The sequence below is a fragment of the Diplotaxodon limnothrissa genome, linkage group LG6, assembly GCF_057381915.1.
Source record: "Diplotaxodon limnothrissa isolate DT_005_m linkage group LG6, D_limnothrissa_male_GT1.1, whole genome shotgun sequence".
Lineage (NCBI taxonomy): Eukaryota > Metazoa > Chordata > Actinopteri > Cichliformes > Cichlidae > Diplotaxodon > Diplotaxodon limnothrissa.
The window spans coordinates 32,953,403-32,973,875 of record NC_140601.1 but is presented as its reverse complement, the minus strand read 5'-3'; the positions used below and the strand labels follow the sequence as shown (position 1 = coordinate 32,973,875).

General features: G+C 41.5%; 1 protein-coding gene across 1 annotated transcript; it reads right to left on the bottom strand.

The window, feature by feature from the left end:
- Window positions 1-1,199: 1,199 nt before the first annotated feature.
- colgalt1b (collagen beta(1-O)galactosyltransferase 1b) lies at window positions 1,200-20,058 on the bottom strand. The gene is made up of 12 exons (XM_085356195.1): window positions 19,779-20,058; window positions 12,863-12,973; window positions 12,649-12,766; window positions 10,171-10,305; window positions 7,091-7,295; window positions 6,873-6,992; window positions 5,903-5,979; window positions 5,705-5,811; window positions 5,206-5,338; window positions 4,041-4,168; window positions 1,925-2,131; window positions 1,200-1,800 (listed from the first exon to the last, which is right to left on the bottom strand). The coding sequence occupies exons 1-12, from the start codon at window positions 19,994-19,996 to the stop codon at window positions 1,530-1,532; spliced, it is 1,830 nt and encodes a 609-aa protein (XP_085212321.1). The 5' UTR covers window positions 19,997-20,058; the 3' UTR covers window positions 1,200-1,529.
- Between the last annotated feature and the right edge of the window lie 415 nt (window positions 20,059-20,473).

Here is a 20,473-nt window from a genome sequence, read left to right as displayed (position 1 = left end):
TTCTGATGTCACAGTGGCCCACACCATCTTCCCTGTACAGTCTATGTTCCCAACCTGGATGTGATCACAATAGAAATATGAAGTTTCACGACATGAATTTACAGGAAATTTATATATATCGATATCATCGATATTTATCAATATGTTAATATGGTTTTTCTTATTTTTTAGATTTGCTGGTTTATTTTAGTCCTTCTAAACTGTTAAAGCTGTTAAACTGAAACTAATGAATGACCAAAAGTGTCTTGGTGGAACGGATCCATCCAGTGAAGAGGGATAAGTGGTAGGGCTGCACGATTTTGCATAAAATGAGAATCACGATTTTTTTGCTTAGAATTGAGATCACGATTCTCTCACGATTCTCTTTTCCAATATAAATATTTATTGCACTTATTAACTGCACATCAACTTCGTAACAGTTGAGACTGAACATAAAGCCAATAAATAAACATAAAAACAACAAATGTCTCACGTTTTGTGGTTGCCGCAAAATGTTGTACTGCTTGAAATTCTGTCTCCGTCGTTGCTCGACACTGCATGTATAGAGCAGGTAGTGCGGGAGTTCGACGTGTATAGGGAAGCGCTGTATAAGGTTCCCGTTATTGATGTTTGGGTGGTTGACCGGGACGGATTTTCTCCTGTCACTTTTTCGTCATCCCTGACGTGCTCTCCGTTGTTTTTTCCCTGCTAATTTTAGCATCACACGGCACAGCTTCTGTATCACGTGGTATAAGGCTCCTCCCTTGTCATTTGTTGAGCAGGAAGAGTGAGCGCTTGTTTTCATGCAGATTACGTCCCGGATCAAAATGCGGTACAATTGTCGTCGTGTTTTGTTTTGTTTTTTTGTTTTTTAATCGTTGTCATTTGGAAATGAGATCGCACATAAGTATGGATTGAGATCGCGATTTTCTAACGATTAATCGTGCAGCCCTAATAAGTGGCCAAACATGCTGGGAACCATGTTGGGAAATGTTTTGGTGATTGTTTTCTCCAGAGAGAGAATTTTAGACAGTAGAAGAAGAAACGTAATATAACCTTGTTATTCTTTAGGAGGTCACATTTTAACTCAGAACATACTGCAGCTTTAACGTGTGATTTAGGGAAAGTATTGGTGAAATTGCTCTGGACAGTTGAAACATTACTGGAGTGTCTTTTGGAGACATGCAAAACTGCATGTGAAATTCTCATGTTAAAAACTATTAAGAGACCAGCGGTGGACAAGGGACGTCTATGGGATGTAATAAATAAAACAAAAGCTGACAGCTGACTGTTCAAGAGTTAACTCTACATCTAACCTCCTCTCTCAAGAGAAAGATTCAATAGTGAAGAGAGAAAAATAATTTGTTCCTCATCAGCCCATTGTCCATCTGTTCCACTATGACTCCTTTATTCCACCACTTTGTTAGATTCCCTCCATATTTTCTATTTCCTCCCACTATCACAGCTTTGCTCTATTTCCCTCAGTCTTATCTCTGAATGAATGCCAGAGTTCTTTCTCTCTAACTCCTCCTCAAATCTTCCCTCCTTCATCACAGCTCGTCCCGTGCGCTCCAGTTCTCCAGTTCAGATTGCAATACGTCAGAGTTTTGGGCTTCGAAACTCAGCTCTTCTTGCTCCTGAGTTTTCCTGGACTTGGCTCGGTCCCAGTCGGTCCTGACTGACTCGTTGTCCCAGACTACTGATGTTTCCGTGTCACTGATGTAGCCCGGGTCTCCTGTGTAATGGGTCGGATACACCAGAAGCGGCTCAGCAGAAAATGCACGCAGGTCCCGACGCTCAAAGTGGTCCATGTACTCTGATCTGATGAGCGAGACAAGCGGGGATGTGATTAGATTTACAAGAGCGCCACAGAAGAGGAATCACAAAGAGGAGGCAGATAACAGGAACAAAGAGAACACGTGGAAAGCAGATGGGTTATACTTACACTGGATGTTTGTTGTACATGACAGGAAGGAACTCGTCAACAGGCAGCATCTTCCTTAGAGGATCTGCACCGAGGAGCTTCTTGGCTCCTTGTAACGACAACATGTAGCCAAGAGTCCAGTAGGAATAGTCGGCCTCCACCAGATTGTGGATGTTTGGTAACGACTTCTCTGGATGGTCCACCTGCATTCGTTTCCGCCCAATATAACTGCAAGAGTTGTTCACATATAAGAGGCACAGATCACAGATTTGAAATGACAGCTAATAACAGTAAATCTACTCTACTGTCTTAACAACTATGCTGAATCCAGATGGAAGAGATGGTAGGCATCAGATTTGAATATGACCCTTTTAGTTTTATCCTCTTGAATTAACTAAGTGAACTTATATTTTAATTAGCAACTAAGAATCAGCACACAGATGAATATTGTTTCAATTTGTTTTAAAACCCACTGTGAGCAGGCACACTTCCCTCTGTGATGCTTCAGAACATTAATGTAAAATTCTGCAGTGATGGTCTAACTGTGGAGGAAAAGTACACAACGCAAAACCTTGAGAACTACTCCTGCCCTGATGCGCCTTCTTGGGGCTTGGACACTTGCTGGGAAACTCTCATCAACAGTGAAGATTAGGGTTGGGCAATATGTAAAAATTTTCCAACTGACAATTGTCAGTCCAATAATCAGCGATGGGCGATACATGTGCGCATGTGCAGACTTTTTGATGGGCGGAGAAATGTAGTCATGCACGTGTTTACCACACAGAAGAAGTCCAAACATGGACGAACTAATTTGCCCAAAAAATAAGGGATGACAGCGTTAACCCGGTCATCACGATCAAAATTTTTAATGTGCTCAACCCATCTAGAGCGCAGAATGAACAGACTTTGGACAAACTGCCCGAAATGCGTTGACAGAGACATTTCAGGGATTTTGACTCCAGATGGGTTCATTCTTAATCGCGATAGTTGTGATGACGGTGCGTTAATGCTGACAACACTAAAATAAAATATAAAGTTGCCCATTTGGGATGAAAGAGGTAAACCTAAGGATCTAACCAAAGCGGTGTGCCGCTTGTGCAGACGTATAGTGCGAGCAAAGTACTCAAACACGACTAACTTGCATGAGCATGTACGTGTCCACCATCCTAGGCTATCACCAGCTTCTGCAGCTCCATCAACAAGCATTTGGGCGTATTCTGAGGAGGGTGCATTTGCTCGCAGATGAAAGAGGATGCTGTTAAAACAGCGCTATTATTATTTTTTTCTGTTGACTGCTTCTATTAGCTCCATCATTATTAGCAAACTTACTTATGGGCAAATAAATAAATAAATCGCCCTTATAAAAACGATCACCGATGGGCTCAGCCTATCGTCGATAGTCGATATATTCGTCCAGTCGCCCAAACCTAGTGAAGATGTGCACTGGTTAGCTGATACTGGATATCCATGGTGAAATTGCAAATGGACACAAGTAAGTAGGCAGAATGGGACCCACATCCCTTTCTCTTGCCAGACAGTAGCAAATGCATCAATTACAACGTTTGTGCAATTATAGCTTAAAAATAACTCCACATAGCAATATTGGAGTTCGATTGATAATTTCCACTTAATAATGTGATTGGAATAAATGTTTGTGTTTTAACAACATTTTTTCACACTCGCATAGCGGAAACTCTTAATGAGATATCAATGCGTCTCTGCTGCCACTATGACAAAGAACCCAGCAGCAAGAAAATTCAATCAATTCCTCCTCAGCTGTTGAATTCATAAGAAAAAAAATACGAATATAAAAATATACAATCGGGCTTTTAGAAATACTAAATATAGTTGCAGCTCAGCTCAAGCAGACTTTGCTGCAATATTTGAAGGTCATGTCTAGATGAGTCTCCCGAACAGCTCTTATTTCGGATAGTTTCAATGAAAATGCCGTAGGATGGTGCTCAGGAGTGGGATGCTGCACTGCATTATTCCCACAAGTGTTCTCAGCATCTGACTGGTGGCGTCTGAGATATCGTGTGACAGATGGTTGGATTTCACTGTAAGAGGATGATGGAGATGATAATCCTCTCTGTTTACTACACTGTGTATTTCCTCAGTTCACTGAAGCATCACTCACATGAGATCCCAGTCCAGCTTGTGTGATGTCACTTCCTGCAGCAGTGCCTGAAGGCGACGTTTGAAGAATACTTCAAAGCGGAGGTCGTCCTCGATGACCAGAGAAGTCTGGAGACCTCGGTCTACTATCTGAACGAAGACATATGGATATGGAGCATTACAGTGCTGCCAATATATTGGTGAGCCTGTGCATAAAATCCATCATGTACTTAGGTGGATTTAGTGTAACGTTTGTTAAATCCTTTTTGACCTTTATGGGTCCTTCGTACAAAATGATTACAAATGGCTAATTTTCTATAATTACACATAAAAGCCTGTGTGTTTGTTCATTCTCCCAAAATAACAGGAGAGGCTGAATACAGCTGGTTTAATTACTATACTGACTGAGCTTTTTCCTGACAAACAGTGCAGCTAAACTATGAAGTCTTTTATAAAGATTCTTTATGAAAACTACCAGTTGACCATGTAGACTGGGCACACACGACATTGGTTCCCAAATTGTAACCTAACTATTTTTGATGGCCTCCAGTGTAGCCAGGATATCCAGATAGTGGATATCTGCTTTTTGACTTCCCGGTTATTGTTTGCAAATACAGATACAATGAAAAAGGCTCATGAAAATGCAATAAGTCACTGGTTTTGCAACTGCATTTTGGTGAATACAGTCCCTTAATTGCTCTTCATGTGGACTGTTTAAATGCATGCAATCAAAGTCTATTCAAACATGATTGGTAAACAGAGGCTGGACAACAAGAGAACTGTAATTGGAGAAAGCTACCAGTCTCCTTTTCTTTGCTTATACATCCTACATAATCACATGCAGATAGCAGTTCATAGAGATTACATGCACTGCAACGCCCTTGAGTAGATGCATGCCGGGTTTTTGCCCCTAACCCTAACCCTCGCTTGTAATTCCTCTCTCTTTCCTTGCACTTTTTATATTTTCATCATGAAAATAATAATAATAAGATGTACAAATGTACAAATAAGATGTACAAATTTGTCCAAAAAAAGCAGCGCTCTCATTGAAACATATAGAAGACAAGTTTATTTGCCGCTCAAGCCACCTTTCCTCACGCAATCTCAATTATTGTGTTTTTAACAATAAACCTTATCTAAGATGTGCAGGTAGACATAATTGCCTTAGGCCAGCTCAAGAGTCTCACCTCCTTCCAGATGTTGTAATGAGACAAGAAACAACCCAGTTCACCCTTGGTTAGAGGTCGACCGTGATAAGGGTCTTTGTATCCTGGCAGCATCTTAAGCCCCATAGACTCTATATCAGACTTGTTCAGAGCTCTGAGAGAAAGAGATGGACATTGAGATTTAATATGGAATCGATACTCAAATGAAACAGTGAATAAACATGTACAACACAAATATATTCGTAAGCCATACAGGTATCAGGACTGACTGCAGAAACAAATCAATTACGAATAACTGAATAACAGCCTAACTTTTGGACAGCCCACGCGAAGGTTAGAGACATAAATAAGCAAAAAGTATGTGGCTCAGGGAATCTAGAAATAAGAGCAAGCGACCAGCTGCTTTTCACCTGGTTGTTTGTCTCAGCCCGGGCTCACTACATCAATTTACACTGCATGTTGCAGAGGCACAAATCAGGAAGACACAATCGGTGGGGGAGGAAGAAAATGAGAAACGTACTTGCCATCCACAGCAGCAACAACCTTACAGCTGATCTCCTGCTCGTACAGAGTTCTCAGCATTCGCTCACGACGGTCAGCTCTCCGCACCAGATTTATCATAAACACCTGGGTGCACGCAGATGCAAAACACACACGTCTAGATTACTGTGCACGTATTTATGTGTGTGAGAGAGTGAATGAGTGTGTGCATGTATACCTCATCAAAGCCTATCTTGTTAGGCTGCTTGGGAGGAAGAGACAGGAAGCTGGAGGGCTCCAATGGTGGATTTTTTACTGTCAAAGAAAAAAGGAGGGGAGGGAAAAAAGAGAATGAGTAATGTGTTAGAACAGGAGTTCCCATAATGTGGTTTAGGGAACAGCAGGGGTCCACAAGATAGTTGTGAGGGATTCCCCTATGAACGCTGGAAAAAACCTACAGTTTATGTTTTCCTTTGATTTCCTTTGATGTAGTATTTTGCAAGATACTGGTAAGTATTAAAACCGTGTTATAATCAGGTTATTATTATCTTGTATTAGTATTTGTTGTGTGGTTTGTCTTTCTTTTTCTAAAAAGTGATACTTACATATTTTATTCATTCTCAACTCTATATTTTTACTCTGAGATCACACTGGAGTAGCTTTTCATGAGTTAAGAATAATTCATATCTAGCGTATACTGTGCTTTCATTCTCTTTCTGAAACATGCCTCTTAGCTCTTCTCCCTTACAGCCATCCTTCCCTTTAAACTTTCCTGTTTGGCTACCCCTCACAAACAGATGGTACTGTACTCTGAGCTGCGTGTCTGAGATGACCATATCATCATGCCTACCATGCTCATTTGTCATGAGTTATACAGCATATGGCACTGCTTTGGTAGAAGGTCACACCGCTCTAACTCAGTGCATTTATTTTGTTACTGAGGGAACAGCAAAAGACGACAGTTGGCTGGCGTGAGGATTTGGTTTTGATGGAAAAAATTTTAAATGCAACTCAATGCTACAGACCAGACGAGGCAAGTGAAAGATGTCTTGAGTACCAACAGCTCAATCTGTTTGAATATAACTAGCTTAAAGACTTCTGAGACATAAACAACTTTATTTGCCTTAATCACAAGAAAACTTGCACCCAACGAGTAAACACAAACAAATCACTTCTGCATTTCTGAGCGCTTTGATCTTTTGACTCACCCATGACTTCAAGGTGAGTATGCAAAAAGCTCTCTGCCTCATCCTGCAAGGTAGCATGAGAACGCATTGGCACCGGGAAATGCCCATAAGTCTCCTTGTTGCATATATACATCTGCACATCTGTAGGCAAGAGATGAAAAACAAGCTTACACTTTCTTTTTTGAGAACTTTAATGGACCTACCACATAAAAACTCCAGCTCTATTGCCTTTAACTCACCTGCCATGCGCGCTGAATAGGCAAAGACAATGACATCATCCAGGGCCCAACTGTATTCTGGGTGTGGTGGATAAAAGGCCAGCTGACGGGAGGCCTCTTTTCTAAGGTCCATCAAGTAGGTAGAGTGGACCATTGGTACAGGAAAACAGCCACGACGCTCCTGCCTGCGGATGGGCATATAAGCTGGTGTGCGCCTGTAGTAACCCTGCAGGAAGTGCAGAAACACTGTGTGCTATAGTTACAAACAGCTCTCAGCTGTGTCCAATTTATAAGGTGAGCAAGAACCTGAACTGAAGGACTGGGATTTGAAGTTTCTGAATGCCTGTAGCACTTCGTAGGAGGTTGAAATATCGACATATTTTTTTAATTTATGACAAAATACATTTTCTAAGAGCAAATCTTGAAATTCTGGGTTGCGCTGACATGGAAAAGACATTGACTGATTGCCTTCTGGCAACAGGCCTATTAACTGTACTGAAGGAAATGTTCTTTAGAGGAATCAGACTGTTGGCTGAAGATGGTTTATTTTGTCTAGAGGACAGTCAGCGTCCTCATGTCTATTCTGATCTGAAAAGAAACAAAGATGAGTTCTGAAAGGCGTCCTGCCAAGACAGGAATAGATCACTGACAGCTTGTGTGATGAATCAGATATGCTGTCAAAATCATGGCAGCAGTGTCTGCATACTCAGGGAAACATGTTTCAATTCAATTCAGAACAATTTACTTTGGGTAATAAATAAATAAATAAATAAATAGAGGTATATATTTACTCATTTGAATAAACAGAGACAGCAGTGGCGTCTGGTGAAGCAAGTGGTAGCAAGTGGCGAAAGAACAAATTAAAAAAATGACTGTTTATGCTGTCTGTGTACCAGCATGTTATGTTAAATATTATATATGGTAATATTACTTCACCAGACAAAGCAAAACTTTTAATTTCCAAAGGAATTCCACGGCATATACAGTCGACAGCCACTTTGTTAGGTACACCTTGCTAGGGCAGGATTGGGCCCCCTTTTGCCTCCACAGCCACCTTAATTGTCCATGGCATAAATTCAACACAGAGCGGGAAACATTCCTCTAAGACTCAGATCTATGTTGACACAATAGCATCACACATTGGTAAAAATCTCTTGTTCCCAAAGATGATTGAGATCTGATGACTGTGGAGCTCATTTGGAGCTCATGGACCACTGTGGATATAAAGCAGGGGTCTCAAACTCCAATCCTCGAGGGCCGGTGTCCTCAAACTGTCCCTGTTGCAACACGCTTGAATAAAATTAGAAGGTCATTAGCAAGAGTATAGAACTTGATTGCATGCTGAAGTGGCAACCCTTAACCCTTAAATTTCAGTAAATGTAAGTGTTTGAAAAAATGTACTTCTAAAAGTAATTTTATTGCACGATGTTCATTCACTCATGGCTGAAATACCACCTCAGCATGCAATCAAGTTCTATAGTCTTACTAATGACCTATAAATTGTATTCAGGTGTGTTGCAACAGGGACACATGGAAAAGTTTCAGGAAACCGGCCCTCGAGGACTGGAGTTTGAGACCCCTGGTAAAAAGGGATGAACATGGAAATGGGTCCAAAGTGTTACCACCCGGAAGAGTCGACACAAGGCAAGATGGATCCACGCTTTAACGTTGTATTTTTCCAATTCTGACCCCACAATCCAAGCGTTGCAGCAGGAATCAAGACTCATCAGACCAACACTTTTCCAGTCACCTACTGTCCACTTTTGGTGACGCAGCGCAAATTGTAGCCTCGGTTTCCTGTTCTTATCTGACAGCAGCATCACTTTCAACAGCTTCAAAGTTCAACATGATGTATGTTCAAATATGTTCTTCTGCAAACTTTGGTTTCTTTGTAACGGGTTGTTATTTGAGTCCGTTCCTATCAGCTTAAAGCAGTCTGACCATCCTCCTCTGAGCTTTGACATCAACAAGCATTTTTATCCAGCGAGCTGCTGCAGGTGTACCTAACAAAGAGTATATAGCACCTACACATCAAACACACTCCATTCACTACGCTGGTAATAATAAAGACTCTACCACACCTTCAAATTGGTTAATTTACAGTGTTTCTAAAGTTAGGTATTGTACAAATATAATTTCCTGAAGCACAAGAAAAAAAACACTCTGTAAATGTTCTCCTAGATTATTTTTCAGTGTTTGGAGGACGGCAGGAAATGTGTTTTTCTTTTCCACAGCAGAAATATTAAAATTTTACAGACTATCAGTAGCCAACAAACTAAATAGTGGATTTCATTATTCATCCAGGATATAAAAAGAGGTTTTTAAGACACGTTATAAAGAGACTAACCTTGATAACAAGGAATATTCCGATTGAAGGACGCTAAATCTAATAGCTTTTTAAGGCCACTTTGATTAAATTTAAGCTCTTGCATTTACAAAAAGGCTTAAAAAACACATTCTGGAAGTACAGCATTCATTTTTTAAAAAGCAAAGAATTTGTTGGACAAAAACTAAGCGGAAAATTAGAAGAAAAGTATAAAACACTATTTCCTTTCAAGCAACTGACCCCCTGGCTTAGGTTCTCCATCCTCCCAAGCATAAGAAAATGACACATAAATCTTATCCATCATCTGAAGACATTTGAAAAATGGATTTAGAGACGTAGCAGCAATTTCTCAAAAAGTTAAGATCTTAATTTTGCATCAATTTAAGGCTTTAAAGATCTGAAGACAACCGATGATGAATAATCTTTGCAGTCTCTTTTCTTTGTGTCGCTGTGATTAAAACCTGAAGCTAGCAGAAACTTAATTAAGTGTTATAAATTTAACGATGCACAGAAAAAGGAAAAAAAAAACATCCAAGAGATGCACCATCTTGCGGTTTATCATTTCGAGTCGGTGGATAATAGCATTTTCTAAATACTCTTATTGTGCTATTGTGCTTATTGCATTTTAGACTGTTCTTTGCCATCTGGTTGTCACAAATTAATACGTTATTCACACATCCAAACTGCTAACAGAATGCATAGGATGTGAGATACCACATAGCCAAAATTTAAATGGGGTGTAAATGGATAGCAGCTCAAAAGAAATCTGCAGTACCTGTGAGGTCATGCCGCACCAGAAGCTGGAGTATGCAGCTCTGGACTCCAACATGGGAGCTACAATGGTCTTGTTTTCCCTCATCAGCTTCCACAACACATCCTGATTGGTGAGCAGATTGTCACAGTCGGCCACCTGCGGACAGACGAGAAGGGCACAGTATTGACTATCGCACACAAAGGTACACATGTAAGCACCCAAAATGTCAGCCATTGCTTCACAATAATTGACTGAGCCACGGCAACATGGCTTGATCATTAGACACTGCAAGCATAGGCCGCTCCTTCTTAGACCTTTTCACCTCGAAGCACGTAATTTTTATAAAACCCTTACAAACAGACTGCACTAGTATTTGCTGTAGGCTCATTTTTACTGAGTTTCTGTTCTGAATTGATTTTCAGGGAACATTTTTTGTTGTTTTCTGTTTTTTGTTCAGTGCCAAAGTCTTTGCCTCATTACATCTCAACAACGACAACAGATGCGCTCCAACAAGTGCTCCCAGACAACTATGTGTGTGTGTATGTCTTCAGCATAAAATGTATCCTCTGATATTGGCTTTTTGCACACGCACCTTCAGTACACTTACATTAGGCATTGATTTTCCAAGTCTCTAAAATTCTACTGAAGGGACAAAGTGTAATTCCTCTGAAGGATATTCCCTCGTTTGGTCTTCGGATGATGGTAGCAAAGAGTGCTGTTGAACATATGGGTCTAAAATCTTCTAATTACTGTGTGCATATGGTTCACATCATTTTCATACTCATCAAGCTATTCAACGGCTCCTTGTGCTTTGTGAATGGGGGTATTTTTGCTATGAGAGAGACCAAGTGTTTATTAACAAGATAAAGGTGATTACTGTGCAACTTTGTACCGATTACCATTTTCACTTTCCTCTATTGTGACAGCTGGACCCAATCCATGCAAGCAGGAATATACACCACAGCTTAACAGAACCACCAGACCCCCACAGAGCATTCAGCGTTTTCCTATAATTTGCCAACCATATGTGCCTTGGCCTTGGCCAGTGTTTGTCCCAATAAGTCACAGGAACTTGTGCTAGAAATGTAGCATAAATGTAGTTAGTTTAAAAAGAAAGTTTTCTCAGGACTCTATGCAGTACATCCCATGATTCATTCAACAGCTTGCAGAACCATCTTTAGCAGCCTTGGAGTAATTGTTTTTCTGTTTAAAGAAATTCTGGCCCACTCTTCTTTACAACGTTGCTTCAGGTTCAAGGACATTTGTTTATTCACGCCTCGCTTAAGGTCGTGCCACAGCATTTCAATTAGGTTGAGGTCTGGGCTTTTTCAACCACTTTTCGTTTTGTAATAGATTTGCTGCTGCGCTTTGCATTACTGTCATGTAACAAGATGCAATTTGGGTCAAGCTTTAGCTGTCAGACAGCCTCTAGCATAGTGATCGTGGCTCAAGAGTTGGGAGTTTGCCTTGTAATCGGAAGGTTGCCGGTTCGAGCCCCGGCTTGGACAGTCTCGTCGTTGTGTCCTTGGGCAAGACACTTCACCCGTTGCCTACTGGTAGTCCTTAGGGACTAGTAAAGCGCTATACAAATACAGGCCATTTACCCTTTTTACCATAGCATTCAACTCAGTGCAAAAAAAGCCGTAATAATCATCCCACCACCACCGTGCTTGGCAGTTGGTATGAGGTGTTTGTGCTAATGCTGTGTTTGGTTTTAGACAACCTATGCATTATGGTCAAACATCTCCACTTATTGTTCCAAAACTCTTGTGGTTTATGCAACTTTGCACAGAGTCCTATGAAAACTCTCTTTTTCACATGACTGTATGTAAAACTACATGGTAGGAATTAGTGGAAAATCTTTTAAATTGTTATTTCTTACTTACATCGCAAATATTAATAAAAATCAATGCATATCTACCTGTTTGCCTAATATATGAAGGAATGATGTAAAACAGTCCTATCTCAAAGTACTGGCTAACTGGCCACAAGTTTACTTGTACACAGGTATTAGCACGCAAGAGTTCTAAATAATAATGGTTTAAAACAATAAAATTGTATAATACACTGAAAACCTAACTTCTTGTGTCCTTTTGCATTGTCGAATCGAAACAGCTCTAACAAAACAGCAAAAAAACAAAACAAAACAAGCTCATTTCTGGCAGTGTGCCATTCAGCCTTTAGTTACCAGCTACACGGAGCTGTAGTTGTTTACAAGTGCAAAAGCACTGTTCTTCCCTGAACTAGGGTTTTAAAACTATAAAGAATTTAACACTTGACACAACAGCATTAGTAAAAATGTCAGCCTGAAATTTGCATATTTTGAATTTTTTACCTCAGTTCTCTGAAGAGATATAAGCATTTGTAGATAATGTGGATGAGTGGCTGTTAAGAGAGTGGAGTGTCATGAATCAGCGTATTGTAATTTCCACAGATATCGCCTTATTCACCGAGCTGAGAGCACATAGTTGTAGAGCTGCAGAGTGGATGATAGCATACCAGAAGATAGTCTGCCCATATCTCACGGGCAGTGTCCAGCGCTGCCTGACGGAGCTTCATTACATGTTCATAACGGAGATTATTCCAGTGCTTGGGCCCCACCTCATCTTCAAAGGCACTGAGGCATGCAAAGACAGACGCATTAAGTAATGTGCACACCACGCACACACAAACACGCACAGAGACCCATTGTCACACATGGGCACGCACGTACCTGGGTTCATCTTCGGGTCTCCACTCCACATAGTGGTAATAACTCTGGACCTTGATGAGCCACTCTCTTAGGATGGCTGTAGTGTTATCTATGTTGTGGTCTGTCGCCACCCTGTGGGAGTGATGACAGGAGAGAGCGAACTCTGAGTAAAGAACAATTCTGCTGGTACCAACAAGTATTAAGACTTAATTTGGCTTAAAGGGAGATGAACATGTATCATTATGTGTGAAATTTATTATTACAATATACAGTATATTAGAGACATGCTGGAATAGCATTGGTCCCAGTCCTAGCATTAATAAGACAAGGCTGTGAATCCTAGGAAAACTATTTTTGGTCGGTGTCGCTATAAAATTCTGTTTTATTGGGTCACTGACTACATTTCAAACAACCACAGTAATCCCTGTACATGATGTACTTTTATTTATTAATATTCGCCAGCATTTATTATTCTGCCACTCAAACAGCATTTTCTCAGCAGGAGCCCTGTTGTTTTCTCTTCTGTTCTTTCTCATTTACTGCAGTCAGCTAATGTCTCTGCATAAATAGTTACACAAAGCTTCTGCTTTTGGAAGAAGAATGATCCTGTTCAGTTTTATACACTGAAGTATGGAGGTGGTAGAGAGGATTATAGATTGATTATCGGTTGTTTTCCAATCAGGATTGTGAGTTGTTTCCAAAAATCAAGTGGGAAATGTTTTGTGCATTAAGTAATAAAGTTCAAATAGTTTGCAACACTTGCCGGTGCACAAACTCAACATTTTAATATTCCAAAATCATACAGAAATGAGCATCAGTAGATCAACATGTCTTGACTGGAATAAAGCCATTTAATAACTAGGTGAAAATTTCAAATATCAATCAACTGTAGAAAATATTTCAGCCTTAAAATTCAAGTCATTTTAGATTTAATTATCCACCATCTATTTATATGGCAACAATAATTTTTTATTGTAAGGTAAAGCCCCAACAAACCTTATAATGCTATTATGGTGTTAGCAAACTAAACCTTGTTAAACATTCAACAGAGTTGGATCGAGTTCAGCATTCATTCTAGAGATAAAGGACTAGGTGTTCTAGTCCTGGTGAGGAAAGATTTAGCATCATTAAATTAGCTGATACCTGTTTCTGTGTTTTGCACCTACAGTTTATTAATGCATCTTGCTAACTAGCTTTAGCTGATAAATTGGGATTCAACCTTTTTATTCACATATGACAGTTTCAAGATAACAATAACAACATGTAAGTGGCTGAAACACCAACACTGAGACTTCAAAATACAGAGTCAACAACCAGTGGGCTGATACAATGGCCACGTGTTTCGTACTGTCTGTGCTGTGTACTGGTTAATCACAAACTTTGTCTTGCGAAACAAAGCAACTAGAACTCTGAAGGAAACGAAACAAGCTGAAAAATGCTGAAACAGCCCACAGAGCTAAGATGTATGAGAATATTTGGGTGGTGAGCTCAAAGTCATTGCATAAGCCTCTGAAGGTTTTTTATCCATGGTCACAAACCTTCAGAGGCTGGAACCTAAAATTAATGTATAAGTAATGTATATAATAAATATTAGTAATACATGTTAATATAAAGCACACTGTGTCTGAGGAGGATGTGCGGAAGTGCTTCAGGAAGGTGAACGCACGCAAAGCTACTGGTCCGGACGGGATTCCCGGCCGCGTCCTCAGGTCATGCGCGGCTCAGCTGGCTGGAGTGTTCACGCACATCTTCAACCTTTCCCTCTCTCTATCTGTAGTCCCAGCCTGCTTCAAAATGGCCACCATCGTCCCTGTACCCAAATCCTCCACCATCTCCTCATTGAACGACTGGCGACCTGTAGCCCTGACCCCCATCGTAAGCAAATGCTTCGAGAAGCTGGTCAGGGACTTCATCTGCTCTGCACTACCCGACTCACTGGACCCTCTACAGTTTGCATACCGCCACAACAGGTCCACTGATGATGCCATAGCCCTGACACTACACACTGCCCTGTCACACCTGGAGAAGAGAGACACGTATGTGAGGATGCTGTTTGTAGATTACAGCTCAGCATTCAATACCATCGTTCCCTCGAAGCTGGACAGGAAACTGCAGGATCTAGGACTGAGCAGCTCCCTCTGCAGCTGGATCCTTAGCTTCCTGTCTGACAGACGCCAGGTGGTCAGACTGGGCAGCATCACCTCATCCCCCATCACACTGAACACTGGTGCTCCACAGGGGTGTGTACTGAGCCCTCTCCTGTACTCACTCTACACCTACGACTGCACAGCCACTAACAGCTCCAACATCATTGTGAAGTTTGCGGACGACACTACAGTGGTGGGTCTTATCACCAACGGTGATGAGACGGCTTACAGGGAGGAGGTCAGCGCCCTGACCCACTGGTGTCAAGACAACCATCTCACCCTCAACGTCGCAAAGACAAAGGAGTTGATAGTGGACTTCCGGAGGTGCAGAGAAGTACACACCCCCATCACCATCAACGGCGCTGCTGTGGAGAGAGTGAGCAGCTTCCGGTTCCTTGGCGTACACCTGGCTGAGGATCTTACGTGGTCAGTACACACAAACAAAACAGTGAAGAAGGCGCAGCAGCGCCTCTTCTTTCTCAGGAGACTGAAAAGATTCGGCATGAGCCCCCGCATCCTCAGGACCTTCTATCACTGTGCCATTGAGAGCATCCTCACTGGATGCATCACCACCTGGTATGGCAACAGCACCGCCTACAACTGCAAAGCTCTCCAGCGAGTAGTGCGGTGCTCTGAACGGATAATTGGAGGTGAGCTTCCCTCCCTCCAAGACATCTACAGGAAGCGGTGCCTGAGGAAAGCGGGGAGGATCATCAAGGACTCCAGTCACCCCAGCCATAAACTGTTCAGACTGCTTCCATCAGGAAGGAGGTTCTGCAGCATCCGGTCCCGTACCAGCAGACTGAGAGACAGCTTTTTCCATCAGGCCATCAGACTGCTGAACACGTCATAGACACCTCAGCTTCACTACTGGAACTTCAACATTATGCACTCCACACTGTATATAAATGCCACTTGTTTTGCACATATTCAACTCTGTATATTTTATATATTTTATTATTATTATTATTATTATTATTTTATTTTATTTTTTTACTATTTAATTTGTAAAAATGTGTATACACACACACACACACACACACACACACACACACACACACACACACACGTAGGAAAATATTTAGTATACACATCCAGAAATGCATACACTATTATATATTGTACATATATTTATTAGTTTCAGGTTGGCCATTCTTGTATTTTGCTCGTTTGTGTTGTTGTGTTTGCACATCTCTGTTGCTTGTGGGGCTCGCACACAAGAATTTCACTCGCATGTGCTGTGCCAGTGTGCCTGCACATGTGATGTGACAATAAAAAGTGATTTGATTTGATTTGATTTGAAAGCAAGGTCATTTTTCATGTGCTGCAGCCTGGCATTCTTTCAGCTGATGACACGGGGATACTTACACATTCTCATCCCTGACATGCATTCACCAATGCAGATTTCAGTTACAGTCGAAGTTAAAAGGTTGGATTGCATGTCTTTAGCATAATTAGAATGGTCCCTTACTGCTTATTCTGTCCTGTACCTGACTGCCTTTATGTGACTGCCTTGTGATTTCTGTAAGTAGGCTTTAGAAATATTTCTTCAGGCTTCTTAAAGGACACTCTGATCTTCTTTGAATGCCCCGAACGTGTTGCCTTTTATTCCATTCTCTATCAAAGTGATCCCACACCGCATTAATAACTTTGAGGTTTGGACTCTGGGGAGGCCAATCCATGACTCAAAGTTTTTTATTGTGTGTGTTTTTTTATCTAAGTAAGCTTTTACTGCACTGGCAGTGTTTTTAAGATCACTGTCAGACTGAAAATGAAACTGTCCGCTAGCACTGGGTGAAATGCTGCACTAAATCGTGTTTTACAAATGGATGTAGACAGTCACTGTTGGTTGGTTGGTTGGTAATTTATTTCAACATGTGAACAATATACAAGTACATTTAGAAAAGAAATAAGAGAGAGAAAAAAAATACTATACAAATTACATACAAAAAACCATTCTGATTAATTTACATGTTGAAAGGGACTGTTGTACCTGTCTGTTGACTAAATTTTTCAAGTTTGGATTCATCAGTTAATAACACCTGTTGCCACTAATTTTCAGATGTGTCTCAGGTCCTGTGTTAGGTCTTTCCTGGATTTGTTCACATTTGTTAAGGTTATGTCTTTAAGACACTGTTTTGACCTTCTTGATAAAAAAAAATGTTATTTTTCATACATTCAACTAAAGAAATGACGTGTTTTTTGTGACAGGCTACTAGTAACAAAATGTCTAAATTTAAATGAAATAGTTGCTAAATTGTCTGTTATGTTTAGACACGACGCTGGTTCAACACTTGAGTTGGGTGTCTGTTTTATTAATGGGTCAGTGTTAAGTGGCTCAATAAACAAAATGAAAATGACACAAAGACTAAGCTGAACATGAGTGAAATGTTCAAAGAAAAACTTGGCAATGAATATGTTGATATTTAAAGAGTGCAGTTTAATGGCAACCTAAGACATTTTAGGACATTGATAGTCTGAACCTGGAGGACAAATTCACAGTGCAAAAAAAACTAACCCTAAAGAAAACAAACATGCTCCTGGCTGTGCTGCTCGTCTAATGGACATTTTGGGGGATTGGAAACAGCAGGATCCTCTGCTGAACACTTTTGGGTCTTAGCAAGAGACAGAACTCTCATCACCAGCGATGATGCTGACTGATAAAATCTTTGACATCAAAGTTGACATTTTCTCTATATCCAAGTTCAAGCTCCACAGTGAATTAACAGCTACACTCCTACTAGTGCTCAAAATGAGACTCCCAGCGCTGCTGGAAGCAGTGCAGGGCTACAAAAGGATGTGACCTTGAAGAAGATAACAAGCAAATGTAAATCAGCTTTTGATTTTCATACGCTCAGTTGCTGAACTTCTTGAATGCTCTCATAATCCTTTTTATGGCCTTGCTGTCATTTGAGGTTCAAAGCGTCACATCACTAGTATCAGGTGTGGACGGGGAAAGAAAGGCAGACAATAGAGCCACAGAAGGGGAGGGTGGCATTCAGCTGCTCTCTGTGCTATCATAACAAATCTAAGTGTGTCAGGGAGGGGCAGAGACAAAGACAGAAACACAGACGGAGCGTGAAAGAAGGAAAGAATGTGTAACACGGCAGAAATGGATTTAACTCCAACCCTGTCATGTAATGAGCGTCAGTCAACGTGCTGCTGATGTTAGCCTTCCCATCTGTCTGTGGCGTTTTTAACACAGCAGTGTCATCTCAGCACCTACATGTGACCAGCTAACCAATCTATCTTCTTCTCCCACGCTCTCTCTCTCTGCATGTGTCTACTTCTTTTCTCTCTGTTGGACACAAATTTCTGACAGCTGTGAAGTTCTGAATGGCCAGAGGTAGTGAATTAAAAAGGGTTTGTGAAAAATAAATATGTGCGATTGCAGCCATGCCTAACGGATATGAGAGAGCTAGGGGAAAAAAGGCAGGAGGAGGAAGATGATTTATGGCTTGATGATAACATCCCCACTGCATGTCCCTGCAGAGCACACACACTCACCAGTGTGTGTGTGTGTGTGTGGTTGTGTGTGTGTGTGTGTGGCCGTTTGCCAAGTATTTCATCTTAACCTGTCACGTTGATAACTGCAGACATCGACAGGTGGCAAGCCAGCAGCTCAGAATATATCTTTCACACTGCATTTCAAAACTTTTTATATCAGCTCTTCCACGGAGAGATGAGCTATGTTGTATATCAAAGAGAGCCCGCTGAAAACTGGCTGCCACATGGGCATGGTTAAAATCAGGCACAAATATCTGGCTCAGACACAAGGAAAGAAGCTCAACATCCAGGTTGGTTTGTTTGAAGAGGCACACGGACACTTGAATCCCTCGTTCTGGGTCTGATGGAAAAAGTTTCAATTCAGCATTTAAATGAAGCACGGCATCCTCTGATCAAACAGCCATTTCACAGGAGTGACTGATGTTTAGTTTTAATTCCCCTTCCTGCTGTCACATTAAACGCAACTCTGCTAGAGGCGTTTAGCCCCTCATTTTCCTTCATTAGACCACTGGATTGCCAACTAGGATATAATCTAACCTGTCAGGTGTGAATGCTGATGAAAAATTTAAAAGAATCTCTCAATTTTCAAGAACAGATATACTAGCAGGGGATCACAGGAAGTTAGCAGAGCTGGAGACAGGAAAAATCTAGAAGGAGGGGGGCTGGGTAGCAACAGAAAAAAAACAGCCTTAAGGTAAAAGAAGATAAGTCCTGCGGAGGCGTTTTAATACACGGGCTCACATTCACAGTCTATTGTGTCTGGTCGCATTGTAAAAGATGTATTCAAAATTGTTTTAAATACTAGTTTTGTTTCCAGACGACTTTGGGAGACGACGATGAGGAAGGGGAAGAGGGAGGGGAAAGAAAGGGGAGGGATAGGGGAGAAAGAGCGGGACTATGTAAGAGAAGCTCCGTGACTGAATGGAACTTTTCCTGGGCTTGACTCTGCAGGCGGAGTTCGCCCTCCCTGCTCTGCCAGCTCAGGTCCACACAGTAGGGGAAGCCACGCTGCTCCCAGTTGCACTCATTTCATCACTGGTGTCATTTACAAAGATAAAGCCCACGCTGCATATGTGTTCCCACAGCTTTAGAACACAGCGCCCCCATCTGATCGAATCTCACAAGCGCACGCGCAAACGCACGCAGAGTTTTCCTCTATAATTTAAACCCGGGCTCGACGTGTCTCTCGTGCGCCACTGAGATCTTACAGTGAATCCCATTTTGTTGTACTTTAGTCAGCTAGTTCCTTTAATATGTTGACACGACACACTGATGACACTCACCACAGCGCAATGCGGTCCTTCGGGTAGTTCAGGCGCTCGATGGTTCCGAGGAACAGCGGCAGAGAGTGCGCCGAGTTGCGACAGACCAGCGCGATAACGACCCGGGGAGCGAGGATCGGAGACTCGGGGCTCCAGCGCTCCTCGGGGAAATAGCCCCAGCTCCGGCCCGGCAGGAGAACGAACAGCAAGGTAAACAGTAGCGAGGTGACCCGGTGCATGGCAGGGGCGAGTAACTCCTAGAAGCCAGGGCGGACAGAGAAGGAGACTGGGGGATGTAGTAGCCGAGGGTCCCGCTGTTGTATTATGCCGACAGTGTGTACATGGCAGACGAGCTGGCTGAATTAAAGGGCAGGTCTTGACTGCTTTAAGGGGAACTCTCTGCTGTACAAAGGCCGTTGCTTCGCAGCCGCTATGCACCACCGTTACAGAGAAAATTAACCGTGAGCTACTGACAGGTTAAGCTAGAATGAATCCTACATATATATATATATATATATATATATATATATATATGTAGGATTTTTTTTTATATATATATATATATATATATATATATATAAATAAATATATATATATATATATATAAATAAAACAACCTTATCTTTCCTATAAGGCCGACTGGACTCACACTTTGCCATATGCTGCCCTCCCCTTTAAGAATAGATCCAGCTGTAGCAGATGGAAAGCCATTTGGG